At 39.8% G+C, this 20426-nt stretch overlaps 1 protein-coding gene across 3 annotated transcripts; it reads left to right on the plus strand.

The window, feature by feature from the left end:
• The first annotated feature begins 241 nt into the window (after positions 1-241).
• sh3rf2 (SH3 domain containing ring finger 2) lies at positions 242-19952 on the plus strand. 3 transcript variants are annotated; one of them, XM_086085826.1, is made up of 13 exons: positions 242-442; positions 645-771; positions 2237-2617; positions 6487-6783; positions 8079-8174; positions 8393-8449; positions 9027-9419; positions 14909-15027; positions 16654-16824; positions 18058-18332; positions 18418-18722; positions 19041-19345; positions 19441-19952. In XM_086085826.1, exons 3-13 carry the CDS (start codon positions 2279-2281, stop codon positions 19619-19621), a joined length of 2538 nt encoding a protein of 845 aa, XP_085941952.1. In that variant the 5' UTR covers positions 242-442; positions 645-771; positions 2237-2278; the 3' UTR covers positions 19622-19952. The 3 variants fall into 3 exon arrangements, with proteins under 3 accessions (XP_085941952.1, XP_085941953.1, XP_085941954.1); XM_086085827.1 differs by lacking the exon at positions 8393-8449 and having other exon boundaries at positions 244-442; XM_086085828.1 differs by lacking the exons at positions 242-442; positions 645-771; positions 8393-8449 and adding an exon at positions 8841-8928 and having other exon boundaries at positions 2252-2617; positions 8079-8173.
• The last annotated feature ends 474 nt before the right edge of the window (positions 19953-20426 follow it).

Consider the following 20426-nt stretch of genomic DNA (forward strand, 5'->3'; position numbering starts at 1 on the left):
TATTTTAGTTTTGTGTTTGGGGGGTGGGGGACATATGTTTTCAAAGGTTATTTTTGAACCAAATTATTTCTTTTTGGATCTTGTAAAATAAAAATAATAAAAATAAAAAAGAGGGTAACAATGTAGCGGGTTCCAGGGTGACAAACAGCTGACAGCAAGTGACCGCTGTGCATATGACAGAAAGACTTCAGGTGACGCTGCATGGTCAGTAAACGCACCAGCAGAGGGAGACCGTGACATACGACAAGTCTGCAAGCTGGTGCTCTCTCCTTACATTCGTCGATTTTCAAAAGAGAATACAGAACACTACAGCACGTTCTCGTCGGCAAAATTGACATGAATTAAAAATAAAACTCCCGTGTTAAATCGTATCCGTGCGTTTAGACGCCGGCAGCCTCGCAGCTCTGAGAATGCGGAAATGGGATTACACTGAGTTACATTAGTAAGTAAATCCTAAATAATTGAAGTGTCATGTCATCTTGCTCTCACTGCCTAATTACACTGTTTAGTCAGTGACATTGTTAGCCCGTTAAGGGTTAATGTCGACGGTAGTGAAATTCGATACAGTTCCTGTTGAGGTTTCCCAGTGCTAAGAAGGAGCTTGTTACCTGTTGCTTGTAAACGTTTGTTTCCACGCTTCTCAGGTGCGTCGTGGTCGCCATTAGCCGCGCCGTCTACGCGACGTGCGGAACGGGAGGACGTCATGGTGGTGGAGATAAGAACTTGTCCTTTTTAGTTGGGAGTTGGTTTTGGCAGCCTGCGGACGAACATGTAAGTTGTAAATGTTATCAGTCTGTGTTGTTCAAATAAAAACAGTGCAGCTCGTGCAGCCACTTTCACTGTCAGGTGAGCTGACATGTTGTGTGGCAGCGGGTGCTGTAGTATATGGCCCATGTCGTGTGAGTTTGGAACAGCAACAAAAAAAAATCAACTGTGTTTAGTATCTTTTGTTTTAGAACGTAACTAGAGTTCACAAAAATGTCAGTCTGTCAAAAATGCTAAGTATAGATGTCAAAATAGTTGACAGTTTATCAAATTAATCCGGAACAATTTTAAAAAATTGGGTAATTATTCAGAGCCATTGTTTAATTTAAAATAATCGAAATCTGCTGGTTTCAGACTCTCAATAGTTAATATTCTGATTTATGTAGTCCTCCGTGAAAGCAGACTGATTATCTTTGTGTTTAATCAAAATAAGACATTTGCAAACACCTGCTTTTATTTTGGAAAACAATGACCGAACCAATAGCTGAATCAGTTTCAAAAAGGTAAGCGAGTAGCTCAGTCTTTCTCTTGTGTTGTTGCTTAATTGTTATTTAATTGTTTTACTAATCAATAAACAATAACAAATAAACAATCAATGGACTAATAATGCTATGTTTTTTTGTTTTTGTGTGTGTTTTTGAATGGCCACTTCAAACTGAATACAACGCACCAAGAATTTTGAAATAATGGGTTCCAGAGAAAATTTGGTTTTTGTGTTAGGAAAAAAACAAAACTTTTTGGAGAACTATATTACCTATAGAAAATCTGGTCAAAAAATGCTTTCATAATGTAGTTAAACAGTACAATGTGATTACAGTGTGATTATTTTTCAACACACATTTTCTCCTCGACTCGAGGTTTGTGATATGGACAAAAATGTATATCCTGATGCAGGTAATTTTATATCCCGAAAATTATGAATATCCCTATATAGACTTCCTTAAATTGACATGAGATTACTGTCTTTTTTTTTTCCAGGTTCTGATTTTTTTCCCATTTATTTGTAAAGTACTGTACTTCTTCTATATAGAGCACACAATAAAATGGGGGCAAAAAGAGTAAACAAATAAAATAAAACAAACTCCAATGGCCAAAAAATACGATTGAAAATATTTGGTACTATAACCACTTTTGTTATTGTTCTTTTTGTTTTTATCAAAAAACATAATCCTTGAATCCAAATTCAAAGTTCCCTTCATGATACTTGCCTCTGCACACAGCGTCATCATACTTATGCGTTGCCAGGTTCCTGCATTTATTTTAAAAACAAAATAAATAGAAAACTATCTAGAAAATGCAGCTTTTAAAATGTAAACACAAACAGGCAGGACTTGTCATAAATACTAAGACAAAGTCACGTAGAGTCTTTCATAAATTTAAGCCAAGCAAGCCCCAAGTCCTAAAATTGGCGAATTAAGTCTTGACTCAAGCCCCCCATCTCTGTTCACATCTTTCTCCTCTTGTCTTCCAGTATGGTGGATTAAGTGATCAGTAAACTACAGTCTCCACACAAATGGAGGCGCTCTCTGTAATGGCCTTTCTGGAGTGCCCTCTGTGTTCAGAGCAGCTGGATGCATCAGCCAAGGTGCTGCCCTGCCAGCACACTTTCTGTAAGGCCTGCTTGCAGAGGCAGGAGGCGGCACACTCGCAGCTGTTCTGCCCAGAGTGCAGAGCTCCCGTCATGGCCCGGACAGTGGAGGAGCTGCCCGCGAATATCCTGCTGGTGGGGCTCCTGGAGGGTTTACAGGGGTCAATGGGGCCTAGCCGGAACTCGCACTACGCTGTACCTTTTGCCAGGAGAAGCGGAACTGTCAGGGAGGGTCATTACAGAGAGCAGCAAAGCCACAAAGAGGTCAGTGTGCATGTCTCTGTACCATTGCTGCATTGGAGAAAACTGGGAAATTTGTGTGAAGACATGAAATATAATATAAGGTAATTCGGATGTATACGGTGATTCAATAAAAGTCTTTACAAGTCTTTATAATCAGGGGTGCGCATGAGGACTGGAAATTAAATAGTTTGCTCCAGTTCAAGTCCATAAACACATTTTTGCTCACTAAGAATAGGTCAAGCTAGCCTCAATTTGACGTACCAGAACTAGTACCAGTCGTTTGTCTTCTTTTTAGGATATGAATGATGCAGACAAGTGCAACCATAACAAAAAAAAGTCTTATGTGGAAAGTAAATATTTGTAAGGAAAACACTTCGAGGCTATAATTGAAAAAAAAAACATACATATGGAAAAAACAGCAAATACGGAAGTAACTGAGCGCATGATGCCCAAAAACTAGTTTGTTACGCACCACTAATAACCTTGAAGCATCGCGATTATGTCTATCTAAACCTGCTGTGTTTTTTTTCTGAGTTGTCCCAATGTTATTTGAGAATCTATGAAAGACGGCTAGTTTACTCATTTGCTCCCAAAAACGTCTATATATGTTCTATTTGAAATATTACCATGCTCCCAAAGATGTATTTACACGTGTTTTTAATGTTCTTCAATACTAGAGCATACAGAAGGCTTTTTGATGCAGCCTCTGAATGAAAGAGAATGGTTGAAGCAATGCTAGTTAGTACAAAAAGCGGCCAGCAGTTGGCAGCAGAGTATAAGAGATCAACCAGGGCCATGTTGCAAAACATATTTTCCCCAGTGTTTGAAACAGATTTGTGAATAATGACGAAACTTAGCTATATTCTAATGCTAATTGCTGCAAAACGGAAACAGATGAAACAAGATACTATAATCGTTCTTTTGGTAGGTTTCATGTTTTTATAGCAATATAACACAATATTCTGTGGGCCTTGCAAAATCAGTCAAAATCCAGTACAACAGCCGGGAGCGAATGGGGTTGCTTCAGTGAAAGTGTCTGAATGAGTTAATCTACTTCAATTAGAGTTGTTATTGTTAACTTACTAAATAAACACTTTGACGATAGCTTATTTGGTGAAATGTGTTTTGAGATGAGCCCAAAAGATTTGGTTTACTGTCAGGAATGCTAACAGTCAAATTGTCTGTCCTGGTCAGGGCCAAGCGGCAGATTTCTTACTTTGCAGCGGTCTCGAATGCAACATGACTCATCTGACTTGTTATTTTTTCTGGCACACCTCTTAAGGTTCAGCATAGTTCTTTATACTTGGCATTTATTGTCATTCTATGCAGCCCGCTTTCTGGTTGCTCACTAAACACAATAGCATGTTTCAACACAATTTGCCAAATGACATTTGAAGAAACCTCTTCCAAATGATGCCAAATTGTAAATGAATGCTGTCTCACGGTGCATATTTCTCCACAATGTCAAAGTCTGATCTTCCTCACCGTTAAGTGTGTTTATTCACACAAAAGGCAAGATTACCTAACACGTCACAACCCAAAAGCGATCTGAACTATCAAATTATTTCCTCAGGCAAATTGCAAATCAAGGGCTTCTCAGGTCTCGGGGGCTGAGGTTTCTTAAAACCAGTTTCTACAATTAAAACTTTTTCCCTGACCTCTGACACTGGCTGACTTGAAATGAGCTTTTTTTGAGAAATAGAGGTGTCGTTTTATGTTTGACTCTCAGCTTCAAAATATGATGATGGTAGATTGGTCTGTTACCTTATTTAGTGGTCTGTACTCGTTAAAGGTGGGCCAGTCAAGACACTTTCACAAGCATCACCCCTAACATTATCTTCTATCACTAGTCATTTTAGACTGAATGGCAATTAAAATGCGTACATTAGCTTAGCTTATTTATATCTTGATATGTCACCCCCTTTTTCTTTTTCTTTTTTTAACTGAAAATGAATATTGGCTTTAAATATCGGTTATCGGCCTCCTTGACTACTAATAATCAGCATCTGAATCGGCCCTGAAAAAAACATATCTAGTAGACACATTTTACCAACTATTTTTTGCTATTAAAATGGGCTTGTTGTAGGGGCGGACCTGGCCCATGCAGTACACCAACCCTCTTCCTGCCCAACATATTGCATGGCGAGTCCGTCTTTCGTTATGACAACCAGTGTGCTAAGTTTCCCGATTTGATTGGCGGCAGTTTATTTCATTAGCCAGCTGCTTGATTGCACTTTTGAAGTCTGAACCCAGAGTGTGGAAAACAAGCGAGTGCACAAGACAATGAAAACTTTTTTTTTTCAATCTTCTATTAACACACAACACTCCTTTCAAGATAGAGTAATGATAGAATGTAGCAAAATAAAAAGCCAAAAGCTTGGGGGCAAAAATAGTTACTCATTTGATGTTTGTTGAACTCAGGTCTTGTGAGGTCTGCTGATGTCTTGTGTGATGTTGTGCTTGTCAGCCATTGGAATTCTAAAGATGTTGTTTTTTTCCAGAAAATTTTAGTTAAAAGAATTTGGTCTATTAAGTCATCATGCTGCGTCATTGCCTTCATTGAGGATGCAGGAAACGCAGAGAGAGACCCTCCCAGTTGTACGTCATTTAAACCATTCCGTGTTCACAAGTTGGGTTGTAAATCCTAAACGTAGGTTCAGTGAGAGTTCAAAAAGCTCGGCCGAGTTCAGGAGGGTGGAGTTTGTGATCATCTTGCTATTTAGACGTCGGAGACAAGCTGCAGTTCAGAACAGCGTTATATAACCTATTCTACTTATCCTCTCAATCGGACCGGGCTTCACAAAATGTAATTTTAGTGTGGTTGATCTTAAAATAACATCAACCTGGCCATGAGAAGCCCACTGTGCCTGAGAAGAAGGAAGCAGATGTCTTTGTATCTTTATTCAGCTGAGTTCCTATTAAGTTGTCTTCAAATGCTGCATTAAAGAAGAGAAACGCCCATCTGGAGAATATGTCTGCACTCTGCAGTATTATTTTGCAGAAGTAGGCGCTGGCACACAATTCTTACTTTGCAAAGATAATGTTTCTTACATTTGCTCCTCTCATTAACTTTAATAAGATAACCGGAAAATTATCTCATGAAGTGGGCTGTGATAATTAATATCGTCATGGCGAGTAAACCCATTGATGACAGTTGCGCTATGAATTACAATTGTAAACAGTATTATGATAGCTGCTGCAGGGCTCTGTCAAATCTCCGGCATTTGTAGTGTCGTATTTGTTCCCTAGACAAGTAGATGCACTTTTACAATTTGCGATTACAACTTTACACTTCACAGCTGTGCTGCATGATCTAATCGCCCCGCATATATATACAGATGTACAAGTCGAATATTTCTAGGCATACAACTTTAACTTTATGTTTGGCGCTGCAAGAAATGAACATGGGCTTCCATGAATTAGAATAGTCACAATGTCATATGGAAAGGGCATTTCCTAAACTACACTGCCTGCGAATATTCTCATTGTTTCTGGTCATTTTGTTCTCAGGGCTTTGATTCAATTGCAACTGGACTGTTGTGGTTGTCTTAGACAACTAAACTTCAGTGTGTTTTTTTTAATATATTTTTTTATGCGTATAGTCTATCAAAGTGTGACCTCACGAAGCACGATTGAGCATAATATTATATAATGGGATTTTTCTTCTGTCCAAACATTTTATGTGGTTAACTGTGGTCAAATCGTTTTCTCTAATAGTAAATTGGTCCCAAAAAATTGGTTGCATTGGTTTTCATCTCAATTGTATAAGTGAAGTAGATTGTGTGTTGTCGACAATGGACTTACAGTCAAAACATACGAATATGTTCCCAACACTATGTAACCCATGTTGACTCAAATAAGTTTGTGGGTGATGTTTTTCTGTTCCTCAGGTTTCCTCGAGAGCTTCAATGCACAGCCAACGAGGAGATTCAGAAGGAGAGCTGGTGCTCACCCCTGTTAACGGCATCACGCCAAAACATAGAACAACACTAGGCGAGGACTGGCTCCATAGACACATTAGCAACAACAGTGGCGCATCTGTCACTGCCGGCACCCTGCACGCCGCCAGCCAGACGCCCCAAACACTCCCCCACCAGCAGTCGCTGGCTCTCTGCCGAACACTGTGTGACTTTAGCCCCAAAGAAATGAAGGTGGAGAGTAGCGAGTCTTGTCTTGGCTTCCGGAAGGTATGTGTCTCACAATCCTATTTGAACATGTACAGAGGATCCCATGTCACATGCAATTCTTGCAATGATGATGAGTCCCACTATCAGTAAATATGAACCCGAGGGTTGTTTATTTTTTTATTTTATTTTATTTTTACTAGACTGTTTGAGCTCAAAATGGACTCTGCTTTTGAAGTGTGATAACTAAGTCAGTTATGAATATATTTTTATTTTTATTTTTTGAAAATGTCAATACATAATACCAGCAGAATTTTCTATACAGGCCTGTTATTCTGACAATGATTTACAGAATATGATTTATAATTTGAGTAAATGGGACCAAAATGGGCATTTTGTAAAGAAACAGGGTCTAAATCTCCCTATCCTATTTACAATCATTTTGAAATTGCCGCATGGTGCCATTTTGAACCTCTACATGTTATAACAATCTTCTAATATTTTTAGCTTCCTGGGTTTAAAAAAACAACATTTTCTTTAATATAACATATCAAATTTAAATCCCAAATGGGACAAATACCACCCAGGGGTTGATTGTGTGTTGTGTTGTATTCAAAGTAGTGGAGACAGCGGTGTTTAAAAAGGGTTTTGTGTTTTAGGTACCACTCATTGCTTTCAGCAAAGAACATTTGGGAGAGCTTCAAAAATGAAAAATTAAGTTTAAAAGTGATTGAATTGGAAGTGTTAGTTGGAGACAAACCTATTAATGAGTTACAGAAAAAAACTCCGATAACATTTTGTACTTTTGTACAAAAAAGCCTCGTAAAAATGTTGATGCCTTTGACTTGACACAAGTATCACTATGTCCTTTTTCTGAAAGGTGAGTAATCTCACGGGCTCACTGTGATCTCTCGCCAGGTGTGTCTTTTCACTTCTTCTAACTTACAGAGCACATGAAGTTGCTTGTGGTGCTAATACATAATAGTCATGGTCATTTTTTTCATTTTGTTCTTTTTACATTCATCGCTGCCCTCAAGCATTTCTGAGAGTTATATAAGGGCCTTGTTGCTGTATGCTTTCCATTAAAGCACACTTGAGGCTTGCCTTTCTTCTGTTTTTTTTTTTTTTTTTTTTTTAATGGAGCTCGGTTGTTGTTTTTTTATAGCGGTCAGTGGTCACAGAAAATGCCCAGGCCTTCACAAAGACACACAGGGAGATGATGCCTCGTGAGTGGCCATGCTTTAGTATGAGCATAAAAACTGACAAGCTGTCATTTTATTTCCGACAGTGTCACCTCTTGCCTCTTTGTCACTTTTGCCTCCCTTTAAGTTTGCTCGCGTGTTTTTTGTGCTCTGCAGGGAGACATTCTCACTGTCATCAGACGGGTGGATGAACACTGGATTGAAGCCAAACTGGGCGACAGGGTAGGAATTTGCCCTCTACAGTTTACCGAGGTGAGTTTTCTCCTCGTCTGTAGATGCGCTGAATTTCAGGGCACGAGCAGAATCCTCTGTCTTCTTTTCCACGCAAATCTTTGGATTCATCCCTAAGTGTCACTCTGTGGCTGCAAAGTGCTGAGGATAGGGAACTCATGTTTGAAGGCCTGCTGTGTGTGCAGATGCTCATTAGTCAGGTTGCTTAGCTCGCTGACTGTCATTTGTTTTCCTTTGAGCTTCCTGACTCCGGGTATAAACCTGCTCCACGCTGGGACACATTGCTGGTTCATGCGGTGGGTTGAACAAGTTGGCGTCTGGTTTCCTTCATTTCACTCTTTTATCTCACATCTTTCCACACTTATTTTCCCAAGCACTTCCCCTCCCTTTGTCGGCCCTCTCCTCCGTATCTTTTTCCTCAAGCTCCGCCTCAATAGCCTTCCAATCTTTTCTACCTCTGGACTCTTTCATACTCCTCTTCCCTCTCCTCGTGCTGTGCAGCCGAGCATGAAGACACAGTAATGCTTTCTCTGCTCTGATGGCATAACAGCACATCACTGTGGTGAGTGAAAGCATTAACCCAGCCGTGTCTGTCTGTGACGCTCTGTATTTCACCTTGCCTCCCGCTCCGCTCTAAGCGCCAGTCGATCCTTCCAGGCTTACTGCCTGCTACTTATCTTCCCGCCTGCCCGTCCAACAAGTTGGAGTGGGTGAACGGAGTGATGAGCAACCGTATTTAGACAGCAGCTTCGCTGCTCAGCACTCAGCCTGTCAGGTGCTAGTGACAGGTAGACTTTGAGAGGCTTTCCTAGTTTAACGACGGGGCTGGAAGGAGCTGACATCACTTTCCTTTTCTGCATTCATCTTTTCCAGCTAAACTCGGTGGCAACCAAACTGCTGGAGGGAAAGAGTCCGCGGAGGAGTGACTCGACAGAATTTCAGCATCGGACGGGAAGCAGGAGCAAAGACAAGGCCCCAGAGGCATCCAGCAGGACAGCAAACCAGAGAGCCACGCAAGTTCCCGCAAAGACTCCTCTTACCAGCGCTCTGGTCCCCTCCAACCCGCACAAGCAGACAAGACCCAGCAGCAGCAACTTTTCCCACGCGTCCGCCGTTGAGGAGAACAACATCAGCGGCTTCAATCTCCAGCGACACTCTCACCGCTCCTCCGTGCGACCTCCCGCCCGTGGACACTCGCATCCCTCGAGAGTTAATTCTCAGCGAGTTCGACGCCACTCTGACGGCCCTCACAGGCTGCTGTTGCTGGTGAGTCACATGCTTTGATTTCGTGTTATCATCTCATCACTTTCATCTTCTATTTTGTTGTGCTTAGGTGTGCTTGACTTGAATCAAAAACATGTGGCTGATAGAAGTGCCGGTTTCTGTGAGCTGATTTGAAAATATGAGGTTGTTCTCAGGGGTTCAGGGTGGGGATCATTGCCGTAAGACCCAAGGAATGAAAACAGAAAGAGGGGAGTTGCCCTGATGTTGGTTTTTACATGATTAAATGTCTCCTATTAAGACAAAACACATGTGAAAAGGGCTGCGAATGAAAATTGCTGGGTTAAAAGATTGAGGGCTGAAGGTGAGCAGAGTGGAACTTTTCAAAAGTTTGTAATCAAGAGTCCTGGGACCTGAGCCAAAGTTTCTTCACAGACGTGAATGTGACTGTATGTGTATTTTGCCTCTTCTAACAAAAACAAAGCCAAAACCAAAACACAGGGAAGTTGTTATTCTACAAGGCAGAACATTATACTGCCCTGGCGAAAAAATTATTTAAAAAAAGGCCTAAATAAAAGAAGCTAATGTCACGTCCTATAACTTCCCCATTCTTTGGATTTACTATGTTCAATTGAAACCAAACTTTTAGTTAACGAAAACTAACAAAATAACTCAAAACAAAAATTCATTTGAACATTTGAAAAGTAGATTTGGTTAGAACTTAAGGAAAACCTACTTTAAAAAAAAAACTTTTTCTAACCGCTTATTATTGTATTTGTACTTTGCAGTGGTGTAAACTGCTCCTCATCACTCAGCTGCTTCTGTTATTTCTATTTGCACCATTTGGCTTCATCAGAAGGGCAAAGTATTACAATCGCCTACACCCACACTAAGAGAGCATATTGTTGCATTCAAACCCATCATTGCAAGCATCATTTTTTATGCTGCTTCTGCATTAGATTACATTTTGTACCTCATATGGTCAGAGGTCGCAAATCCAGGTCCAGAAAGTAAAAATCCTGCCACAGTTTGGCTTTAGCCAAAAGTTTGGCTTTAGGCCATGATGCTAGCTCCCTAGCAAGTACACAAGCACAATGGGAGCTAGCCAGCTAGCTCCCATTGTGCTCGTTCAGGGTCTGGTGTTCATATTTACAACTGTATCTGGTAGCAATATAAAGTATAATTACAACTTAAACGTAAATTGGTCATCAACGGAGGTGGCAAATCCAGGTCCAAAAAGTAAAAACCCTGCCACAATTTGGCTTTAGCCCCTAAATGCTAGCTAGTTCCCTAGCAGGTAAATGAGCACCATGGTAGCTAGCCAGGGAACTAGCTAGCTAGCACCTGGGGCTAAAGCCAAAATGTGGCAGGGTTTTTACTTTCTGGACCTGGATTTGCCACCTCTGCATACAGTGTACAAAGACCGTGTAATTTTGATAGATTGCCAAAACAGGTCCATGTGGCAGAATGATGGATGGATGGATGGTGTGGAACTCTAGCAAACATTTTGGATTGTATCCCAAATGAGACAAGGGCATTGTGGAATGGGGAAAGGCGAGGTCAAATGCATTCTGGATGTGCTGCGTTCTGATCACCTCAGCATAAAATCTTAAAAGGACACATGTAAATGTTGCGTATGTGCTGACCATCCATTTCCTTTTTTTTTCTTTTTCTTTTTTTGAGGGAGTGGGACACAACTTAATGAGGAAACTACACAGAGTCACAGTAAGGTTATGCGGTGCTAACATGAAAGACTCTGCAGAGTTTTCAGCCTTTCACTTTCCGCCAAGTGCCCTGCTTCCTGAGATAATGATTTCCTTTGATTCAGTCCAAGTTTCACCGCTCTGCCCTGCAATTAGACATGTCGGCTCATAAAACCCCCACACCACATGTAGGTTTGAAAGTGAGATCAAAAATATGAGCGATAATGATGGTATTTAAAAAATTAGGGGGTCAGCTTGGGAAGAGAAATCAAAAACACAATTTTCGAGCTGTTTAAAGGCAAGTAAGTAGGAAGATGAGGAGAAATTAGAGATACTGTAGATTCAGCGTGTAGGAGGCTCGGAGTCCCTCAGTGCGTCTGCTTATCTCTCTCATGCTGATGATGATGATGATGAGTCACTGGTGAAATTTGTTATATAACAGACCCCCATATCTCTCGCTATCACTCCCCCCCCCCCCCCCATTGCTTTAAAACTCCTTCCTCTTCACTAAGCAGGTAACATCCACTCACACAACAGCGGGCCAGTAATAGCAGACAAGCCCTGCTTTCTTTAAGGAAGTCTGTCCTGAAACATGGTGCTCTAACCAAGGGCTCTCTCTCGAATCAGGTTTCAGCCAACAACTACAGTGGATATAAAAAAACACTCTTGTTCAAATGCCAATGATATAATGAATCATTTCAGAATTTTTCCCAAAATTAATGTGACCTATGAAATATTCAACTTAATTGGGGGGAAAAAACTAATCTTTTTGAGAGCAGAAGTGAAAATAATCAACTGCAGTTGCACAAGTGTGCACACCCTTTCATAACTCGGGATGTAGCTGTGTTCAGAATTAACCAATCACCTTCAAACTTCATATTTGCAAATTATTTAAAGGGGAGAACCAGAATTTCAATCATTGATTCAGCAGACAGACTAAAATAGTGTGGGGGATTAATATTTTATTTAATAAAAAAAAAAAATCCCCTTCTCAACTTAATTGCAAAAACTGGCAATGATACGGTTTCTGAAAGTTCTAAGTGAAACAATCATAAATCAAAACAAAATATAGATCAACAATATTAATATTTACATACATTAAAAAGGGCAAACAGTAACTTTTTAATTACTTATTTATTTTTAGAAACAAACATCAGACATATGAGCTGGATTTCATTTGAACAGTTGGGTAAATTATTGGACGTTATTACAAATTGTATATTCTCTTAATAATAGAAAAACAACAGGTACTGACTATCCTCGTATACGAATGAACCTTTATCAAGGTAATTTTATTTTTTCCGTTTTCTAGTCTCATTATGAACTTATGGCCCATGGGCCGTTAATGTGAAGACATGAGCCAGCCCGCCAGTTAGTTCTGAAACAAGATCAAATCACATTGGGGTTGTTTTTTTTAAGCCTCCAAAGCCTTTCAAAAGCACAAATTCTCATGCTACATAATAGCGTGTTTGCTTGTTGCGTCATATTTTTAAATAATAATAATAATAATAAAAAATGAAAAGAATATACAGGCTGAGATGGCTTCTAATGGGGAAATGGCTGTCCGCCCGTGATTTATAAGTGCCGTGTTTGGCCAATAGAGTTGCTCCCCCCTTGTAAATACTCTGTAGCCATTGCTGGGTCATTGCACGCGGCAATTGCGTGACTGCTGCTTGAGTGAGACGGCCTCCTTGTATCTGATAAAACAGACCAAGAATAGAAGACGGACACAGAGAAGTGAAAAGACTTGAATAATTGAATGCATGAAGAATGCAGTGTCGTGCTTTTCTCCCACTGTATTACTTGCAGTTAATGCCGTTCAGAAATGATTAATTACCCTCAGTTCATCATGAGTTTGTTCACATTTAACCGTCTTAGCCGTAAATATGTCATAGCTGAGATTTACATCATCACCTCTGAAAGCTAGAATGTCTTCAGGAACTATTCAATGCACTTTATCCTCTCTTTACATGTGTGCCTCACAGCTCTGCTTTTCACAAATGACTTTGAGGTCGTAGCAATGAGTTCTTATAAATTATAGCTTGCTTTATATTTCGTGCTAGCATTGAATGCAAGTGTATATGCAATTCAGCCTAATGGCCACAGAGCCTCAGGACCGAGGCACCTGCTATAAAGGGAACTTCTTGCTTCACTGGCCACTATTAATTCTTTAAGCACTAGTTGTGCTTTAAATAGCATCGCGCTTGCGCTGAGCCCGTGACAGGGAATATTATTTCTCCCTTTTGTAAAGAGCAGGTTAAATGAATCAACGGATGACTGATCGTACACTTCCCGGGCATAGCATAATGTATATGTGCACAATTTCAGGTCCATCACAAAAGCTGGATCAGAAAATATTATGATGTTCACTTTTAGGGCCCGACCCATTAATCGGTCGATTCGTTATCAAAGAAAACCCAAGTTTCCGACTCTGTGAAAGTACCCTTAACGCACCATTTTGCTTTCGTGGCATTAGCAACTAGCAAGTGTCTAGCATATGTTATTCTGTTGTCCCTAAGCGTCCTTTAAGATGTTTAATGACACCGCAGTTGGAGTTAACTTAAAACTAAACAGTAACACACAACGTTAAGAATTACATCCACTGTATATTTAAATACAAAACATGCTTCATTTTTAAAACATCGCTAGCCTAGCGCTAATGCTAAAAAGCGAAGGGAGGATCCCATTCAAACAGGAAGTTATCATTGACTTCGGGAGTGTTTTTTCTTCAAATAACGAATATCCACACACAAATCTTGTGGAAACACATACCCACAGATGAGATAACACTACATAAAGGCACAAATTCTTCCCAATGTGTGAAAACCGAGTTATTTTAATAGAATTCAATCGCAACTTTCTTCTGTACTCACTTTAAGTGTGTACTACGCCAAATGATCACTGATGATGTGAATGAATCATGTTGCAGTCTTTTCAGTCAAAGTTTCTTAACGCCTTCGGGTGATTTTTGCACTGACGCAATATACTGACCTTGCCATTGCTATCTTTAGAGGACTGAGTCAGACAGTAGTTTATCTGTATCTAACATATGTCATATGTTGAATGCAAACGTCATGCCACCAAGTGTAATATGAAATAAGCTTTTACTTTCTTAAATTCCTCAACTCCCTGTTGCCACATTGAACAAGTGCACATGTACAAGAACTTTACATTTTATTATACATAGTTCACAGTAAGTACATACAGTAAGCAGAGGTGGCAATTCCAAGTCCAGAAAATAAAAACTCTGGAACAGTTTGGCTTTAGCTCCTGATGCTAGCTAGCTAGCTCCCTAAAACATAAACAAGCACCATGGGAGCTAGCTAGTTAGCTAGCTAGCACCCGGGGCTAAAGCCAAACTGTGGCATGGTTTTTACCTTCTTTTTTTTTTTGATTCGTCAACTCTGACATTAAGTATATTTTCCATTATCATTTGGTGCACAGTCTGAGATGCAGTACAAGAGCTGTATCAACTATGTCATGACATAGATAACAATGTTCAGATTTGATTGACACTGCTCAGGGGTGTTAAGCAACACACAATAGAGAGAAACCACAATACTAAAACCTAAATGGAATGCATTTCTGATTTTGTCAAGAAGCAATTTTTAATACCACTCTTACGTTGAATGTTTTTAAATTGAGCAGTTGTACTCAATGTGGCCTGTGAGTCTATCTTCTGGTATGCTATGACTCGTGTCCTCGAGTGAACTTTTGGAATTCTGCAACACCACCCTTGACTATTTTTTCTCTGAGTGTGCTGAGGTTTAAAAGTTCAAACATCCTCCTTAAATTCAAGTTGATGATCATTTTGCCTCCTTTTCGTTCCAGAGTGAGAAAATGGCCAACGAGGCTCCACCCAACATCTCGATGGCTCTGTCAAACCCACAGATTTCTTCTTCTTCTGCAGACAGCAAAAATTCCAACACGCAGCATCTCTCAATCAGTGTGTGAGTCCCTGAATAAAAACTTTTCCCAGAAGTCAACCAGAATGTGTACACGCTGTATGAGCACTGTAAGTAAGGGGTTAGGGTAAGAGATAGGGGCAAACTGTCGTCATAAAATCTTCAGCTCTGCAGGAAATTGTTGACGTATGATGAAAAAGTAGGTTAATATTGACAAGTAAAAACAACCACAAAGGTGTAATTCACATATTTACTGTCAAACGTAAAATCAACCAAATGTAACTTTGATAACAGGTGTTCACGACTGTGGTGACAATTAGGGCTGGGTATCGATTCTAATTTCCTGAATCAATTTGATTTTGATTCACAAGAGTTCAGTTTGATTCGATTTAGATTTTTTTTCTGATTCGATTTGATTCGCTTTACTTAGATCCAATATTGATTAATTATGGAACATCAAAGACATGATAAAATCCAAATTCTATTTTGCGGAGGCAGTAACTGGTTAAATGATTTAGTTCATTAATGAAAGTAGCACGTGTTATAATCACTTACGTGTTACACAAACATTGACATCAGCAATTTGAATTCAATAATTGTAAATATAAATTAAAAAGATTCTGAATTTTCTTGAAGTGCAATAAGTCAGGTCTTTCATAAATGTAAGAAAATACTTAAATTCAAGTGAACATTACATTTCATGAAAACAGTAAGATACAATTTTTTTTGCCTTTAACTCATTTGCTCCCAAAACATATAAATACGTTCTATTTTAAATATTTTAAGTGCCCCAAAGACGTATTTATGTTTTTGTTGTTTATTTTATGCTAGAGCATACGGAAGGCTTTGATGTAGCCTCTGAACTGTCGACAATGGGTGAATAAATTGTAGTAATTACAACAACGGCCAGCAGGTGGCAGCAGAGTATAATAGATCAACCATGGCCATGTTGAAAAAAAAGCCCATTTACTCAGTTCTAAACAGACTTGTGAATAATGATGAAACTTAGCTATATTCTATTGCTAACTGCTGAAAAACTGAATGAACTGATTTAAGAAGAGACTCTAATCTTTCTTTTGGTAGGTACGATGTTTTTATAGTAATAGAACACAATATTCTGTGGGCCTTGAAAAATCTGTCAAAATCCAGTAAAACCGCTGGGAGTGAAGGGGGTTGCTTCAGTGAAAATGGCTAAGAGTGAATGAAATTTCTATTTTCTTATCAATTTATGGAAAAAATAAATATTAAAATAATTGATTCATGGTTTTATGAATCGATATCAGGCTCGAAAAGGAAAATCGATTCAATATCTATTATTCGATTAAAAAAATATATATATATATAATTAAACCCAACCCTAGTGACAACAGTGGTTTTGGGCTTTGAGTAATGTGTACATACCTTTCATACTTTTTGTAAGTTTGTTTAATGATTTGATGCTCAGAACTGAGGTCTTGCAAAATGTTCTGCTGTTACTGTCATCCTTGAGAGCAATTCATATCTCTCGAAATTTGGTGAGACTTATTTTTCCCCAAAATATTGGCAGAATTCCAATTGGTATGGCCATTCAACTTGAAATGGTCCACTGTTTACACAAGTCGATGACATTTAAAACCGCATGCATGCTGTCCCTGGTTATAATTTGATCATATGTGCTACCTCACCCGTTAGGTGTGCTGTGCTGTATTCCTATAAGCCGCAACGTCCAGAGGAGCTGGAGCTGAGGAAAGGCGAGATGGTGGGAGTGTACGGCAAGTTCAAAGAAGGCTGGCTGCGTGGGTTGTCTCTCCGAACGGGCAAAGTGGGCATCCTGCCCAGCAACTACATCACTCCTGTGCTCAGGTGAAAGGCCACGATCCCTGACGGCAGTTATGCGTCAGCCGAAGGACGCTTGGATGCGAGTGCAGTGCATTTGTGTGGGCAGGAATATGTTAATCATTAAAAATGCTGAATGCAAAATGTTCAGTTATATAAAGGATTCTGAGGGATTCTTTATTTCAAGTAGGGCCCGACCAATAGGCATTTTTTTTAGGCCGATACAGATTTTTGGCAGAAAAAAAAATCTGATTACAGATTAATCGGATGATTATTTAAAAATATATATATAATGCATGAAAGTCCCCCTCCCGCCCCATCCCTTACTTTCGCTATTAAGATTTACTCTGCTTTGAATGACAAGTCCATAGTATGACCTCATCAACATATTTCATGAAGTATTCAAAGTTATTGTATAGATTTATGTGTCAATCATAAAACCATTCTTACTGCTTTACTGTATATGCTTTCATCCTTACATTTTGAGAAAATAAATTATTCAACTTTAAATATAACTTGAAAGGACAATGACAAAATAAAAATAAGAAAGTGAAATAATTGAATATACTCAAATAATAGCAACTGAAAAAAACTGTAAGAACAAATATTGACTGTTCCTGTGCTTTTTGGCCTCTTGGGGGCAATGTGGTGCTGTGCATCCATGGCATACACATTCTATTAAAAAAAACTTGTTTTTCACATATTGGGAAGAATTTGTGCCTTTGTGTAGTGTGATCTTACCTGTGGGTATGTGTTCCCATATAGAGGACCAAAACAGCCAAAATTCAAAATAAATAAATGACTAAAAGTGAAAATCAAAACGGATATAAAAAAATATCATTCGAAAATTGAAAAATAAAAAAGAATAAAAAAATAAAATAAACCAAGCATGTTTTGTATTTAAATATACAGTGAATGTTATTCTTATTGTCGTGTGTTTAGTTTTACAGTTAACTCCAACTAGGATGTCATTAAAAAGCTTAAAGGACGCTTAAGAGACAACAGAATAATGTACGCTACACACTTGCTAGTTGCTAATGCTACACTAGCAATATGGTGCATTCAGTGTACTTTCATAGCGTCGGAAACTTGGGTTTTCTTATATTATAACGTTTTAAAGGGAAAATAATCAGCCATTTGGCCCAATTGGCCGATAGTTTTGGCAGATGTTTGAAGGGCAATAATCGGCCGCCGATTAATTGATCGGGCCCCAATTTAAAGTGCGGATAGCTAACTTTATCCTATTGTGTCTCACTGCAGAACGTCAGCCAGACTCCTGGAGACCAAAGCGGCGGGCGCGTCGTCGCAGCACAACGCAGCGGCGGCAAAGAAGCACACAGCTTCCAGGAATCCTGCTGTGGTCCTTGCTGCTGATAGGGTAAATAATGATGGAGCGCTGTACTCAGCAGGACAGGCCGCACATGTGCCAAATGGAGCACAGCACGCAATGTCATCCACAGGCGCTGGAAAATCATCATTCTATGGAAGCTCGCCAGGTTGGGAGACAGTGAGGCGACTATTTAACCCACACAGAGGTGAATGCAGCCAGCCCATCTCCTAATTTCACAATTAGCGTGTCAAACATCTCCTAACTGGTCCTTTTTTAAATACGTTTTCCAGTATCCAACCTTTTCAACCATTCATCCAATTTGAATGTACCCTCCAACTCGGAGCACTTTGCTCAAGTTCAGGCATCCGGCTACTCGCCTGCCATGCAGAGGAAGAAAAACGGTGAAATTCTAGCCAACTCTGGAAGACCAGCAGTCTGGATGAGTGAGCCAACAGCGCTCTCTGCTGCCCGCCTGCCGAAAGACAGGGACTTCAGCTCTGTACATGATGCAGGCTATCAGCATGAGCGGTATCCGTCCAGTGGCCCTCATTCAATTCTTGTCAGACCTGATTCGCATAAGAGCACTGCAGACAAGGTAAAATAGCGCTCAAATTAAGTTATATTGAACTCGCTCATCCACGAGAGTGTTTTCTCATCTACAGGACACACATTTCTGCTGATCTACTTTAAATGTACTTGAGTTTTTTGTCGGTGTCAAAGCAAATAGTGTTGTATAGTATTTTGATCAATATAAAAAAAAGTGCACAGTTGCCATCTCAGCTGTGTTGCAACTCTAAAACTACCTCTGTGAGGAAAATTTTGATGACTTGCTCCCACAAATTCTGTTTGTGTGAGAAGCGCCTGAGGAAAAAAAAAAAAGTTAAATTATAATTAACTTTTTCTATGTTTCTAGCCTGCCAAGTCGGTGCGCTTCCTCACAGATGAGGACCCCCTACCTCCACGGCTTCGGACATCCTCCTGGTCTTCGGGAAGCCAAGTTCCGTCCAACTTCGCCCCAGCACCTCCCCCACTCGAAGTATGGGCGCCATCACTTACCTTGGGAAGAGATGGACCGGGAATCATCCTCAAAGACAAAAAAGCGCCAACTCTCAGGAAAGGCATGGAACCCGGCCTCTCGGATCTAAACTCAAACCCGCAAAAACCAATGTCATCGCAGCCGTCGCTATCAGCCATGTCAGCTCAGTTCAGCCCCACTAGGTACTTTTGAGAATTTGACCTAGTATTAACAAACGAGTCGCTGTTTTATGACGTGCACAAAAAGGTCCACTGTGTTTTTTTTTCTCCCTCCTCAGACACAGAGTGAATTCAACGCATCTAGCTCAGACAGACTCTGAGCTCAGTCTGCTCCAAGGAGAACTTGTCCTGGTCCACAGGCCTCGATCTGACGGCCGTGTCCTGGTTACCTCGGAGACCAGGGGCCAGACGGGCCTGTTTCACAGTAGTATTCTTCATGCTCTGGAGAGGCTCACTTGACTCTTTTGTCGAATTAACATATTTGATATACACTTTGCCAAGATCCAGCGATTGACAATGCCAAAAGAGATTTTCATGAAGGAGTTTATTTTTTGCCCCGGGTTAATATTAAAATGTGTAGAGATATATTTTGTGTGACTTCAGTGTAAGAGCATGTCTTGTATGTCTCACATGTACTGAGAATTTGCTCATACAAACCCACCCTGTTTCTGCCCATGTTACTTACAGTACATAGGTGAGTGCCTTTGTCAAAACCTACGAAGAAAAGACAATCTAAACTATGTGAAGTAAAATATCTATACTTCTGTGGCAATAAACTACCTAAAACAACTAATAATTGAATGTGGGTTGATTGATGAGGGCCAAACAAACACAAACAACAAAAATAAATAAATCCATCTTTTATTGCTCCAAAAGGAAGGACATTTGCGTAATTATTAAGACCGGACTAAACAATGTTATTTTTCCAAGTTCAAAATAAATAGCGAATGTGGTCACAACAAAATAATAAACAATGTTGAATGTTGCACATATATTTACAGATGGTCACGGTTATTGAAATTGCTAAATTGACCTAGGTGCTTTTACAGACTAGTCAAAGTATTGTGTGGTCTCTGCATCTGTTTGTAGCATAGTAACAATATTTGCACCAGACTTATCATTAGCAATTTAGTTTAGAGTAGATGGTTAATGTCAGCAGACATTTGCATCATTATTTAAGACTAAAGTCAGTTAAAATGTACTGAGTATGTGATTAAAGACATGTAGTTGACGTGATGTGACCCATGTTCTGACGGGTGGGTGA

Source organism: Leptonotus elevatus, chromosome 9 (assembly GCF_054856555.1).
Source record: "Leptonotus elevatus isolate MCC_2025b chromosome 9, RoL_Lele_1.0, whole genome shotgun sequence".
Taxonomy (NCBI): Eukaryota; Metazoa; Chordata; class Actinopteri; order Syngnathiformes; family Syngnathidae; genus Leptonotus; species Leptonotus elevatus.